The 2,092-nt window shown below is 56.9% G+C and overlaps 1 protein-coding gene across 1 annotated transcript in view; it reads left to right on the forward strand.

Annotated features, from left to right (window-relative positions):
• Positions 1–1,609: 1,609 nt before the first annotated feature.
• Positions 1,610–2,092, forward strand: part of LOC106632080 (prominin-2-like) — an 8,766-nt gene continuing 8,283 nt past the window's right edge. Inside the window, exon 1 of the mRNA XM_014311213.2 lies at positions 1,610–1,680. Coding sequence (XP_014166688.1) covers positions 1,610–1,680 — 71 coding nt within the window. The remainder of the gene's footprint in view (positions 1,681–2,092) is intronic.

Below are 2,092 nucleotides of genomic sequence, written 5' to 3' on the forward strand. Positions count from 1 at the left end.
CCCCCCTGGTCCATCCTGGAGCTGATTTTTGTCCTCCTCTCCCTGTCCCAAACCTCCCCTCCTTTCCCAGGATGAAATCCCTCCTGATGTCCATTCTGGGGCTGATTTTTGTCCTCCTGTCCCTGTCCCAAACCTCCCCATCCTCCCCACGAATAAATCCCCCCTGGTCCATCCTGGAGCTGATTTTTGTCCTCCTCTCCCTGTCCCAAACCTCCCCTCCTTTCCCAGGATGAAATCCCTCCTGATGTCCATTCTGGGGCTGATTTTTGTCCTCCTGTCCCTGTCCCAAACCTCCCCATCCTCCCCACGAATAAATCCCCCCTGGTCCATCCTGGAGCTGATTTTTGTCCTCCTCTCCCTGTCCCAAACCTCCCCTCCTTTCCCAGGATGAAATCCCTCCTGATGTCCATTCTGGGGCTGATTTTTGTCCTCCTGTCCCTGTCCCAAACCTCCCCATCCTCCCCACGAATAAATCCCCCCTGGTCCATCCTGGAGCTGATTTTTGTCCTCCTCTCCCTGTCCCAAACCTCCCCTCCTTTCCCAGGATGAAATCCCTCCTGATGTCCATTCTGGGGCTGATTTTTGTCCTCCTGTCCCTGTCCCAAACCTCCCCATCCTCCCCACGAATAAATCCCCCCTGGTCCATCCTGGAGCTGATTTTTGTCCTCCTCTCCCTGTCCCAAACCTCCCCTCCTTTCCCAGGATGAAATCCCTCCTGATGTCCATTCTGGGGCTGATTTTTGTCCTCCTGTCCCTGTCCCAAACCTCCCCATCCTCCCCACGAATAAATCCCCCCTGGTCCATCCTGGAGCTGATTTTTGTCCTCCTCTCCCTGTCCCAAACCTCCCCTCCTTTCCCAGGATGAAATCCCTCCTGATGTCCATTCTGGGGCTGATTTTTGTCCTCCTGTCCCTGTCCCAAACCTCCCCATCCTCCCCACGAATAAATCCCCCCTGGTCCATCCTGGAGCTGATTTTTGTCCTCCTCTCCCTGTCCCAAACCTCCCCTCCTTTCCCAGGATGAAATCCCTCCTGATGTCCATTCTGGGGCTGATTTTTGTCCTCCTGTCCCTGTCCCAAACCTCCCCATCCTCCCCACGAATAAATCCCCCCTGGTCCATCCTGGAGCTGATTTTTGTCCTCCTCTCCCTGTCCCAAACCTCCCCTCCTTTCCCAGGATGAAATCCCTCCTGATGTCCATTCTGGGGCTGATTTTTGTCCTCCTGTCCCTGTCCCAAACCTCCCCATCCTCCCCACGAATAAATCCCCCCTGGTCCATCCTGGAGCTGATTTTTGTCCTCCTCTCCCTGTCCCAAACCTCCCCTCCTTTCCCAGGATGAAATCCCTCCTGATGTCCATTCTGGGGCTGATTTTTGTCCTCCTGTCCCTGTCCCAAACCTCCCCATCCAGGGACAGAACCAGGGACACCGAACCGGGGCCACCGAACCGGGAAAGAACCGGCACTGAACAGAGGACACCGAACCGGGGACACCGAACTGGGGACACTGAACCAGGACCAAACCAAGGCTACCAAATCATTGTCACCGAACCAGGACCGAACCAGCATCACTGTCCCAGTACCGAACCAGTGTCACCAGTCCAGTGCCAGCATGGGCATCGCCACACCAGCACCAACATCTCCGCCCCAGTACCGAACCAGGGAGTGGGAAATGATTGTGGGGTGGGAAATCATCATCGTGGACATGGAAGTCAAATGGGAATGGGGATGAGAAATCCTCGTGGGAATGGGAAATCCAGGCTGGGGTTAGGAAATCACCGTGGGAACGGGAAATGGAGGCCGTGGTTGGGAAATCATGGTGGGAAATCATCCCCGGCATCCCCATCACTGCCCAGCACCAGCGAGGTGCTGAAATCCTGAAAACCCCAGGATTCCCTGGCCTGGGATGGCACAAACCGAGCCGGGACAGGATTTTCCCATCCCCAACATCCCATTCCCAAGCGGGTGGTGGGGATGAGCCTGGAACAAACCCGGGAGGAAATCCCCTTTCCCAGAGGGAGGGGAAGCACCGGATCAGCGTCCCCGCGGGGCGGCCGGGGCCGTGGGCAGCGCGGAGGGCACGGGCCGGTCCGAC

Source organism: Geospiza fortis, unplaced genomic scaffold (genome assembly GCF_000277835.1).
Source record: "Geospiza fortis unplaced genomic scaffold, GeoFor_1.0 scaffold777, whole genome shotgun sequence".
NCBI classification, from domain to species: Eukaryota; Metazoa; Chordata; class Aves; order Passeriformes; family Thraupidae; genus Geospiza; species Geospiza fortis.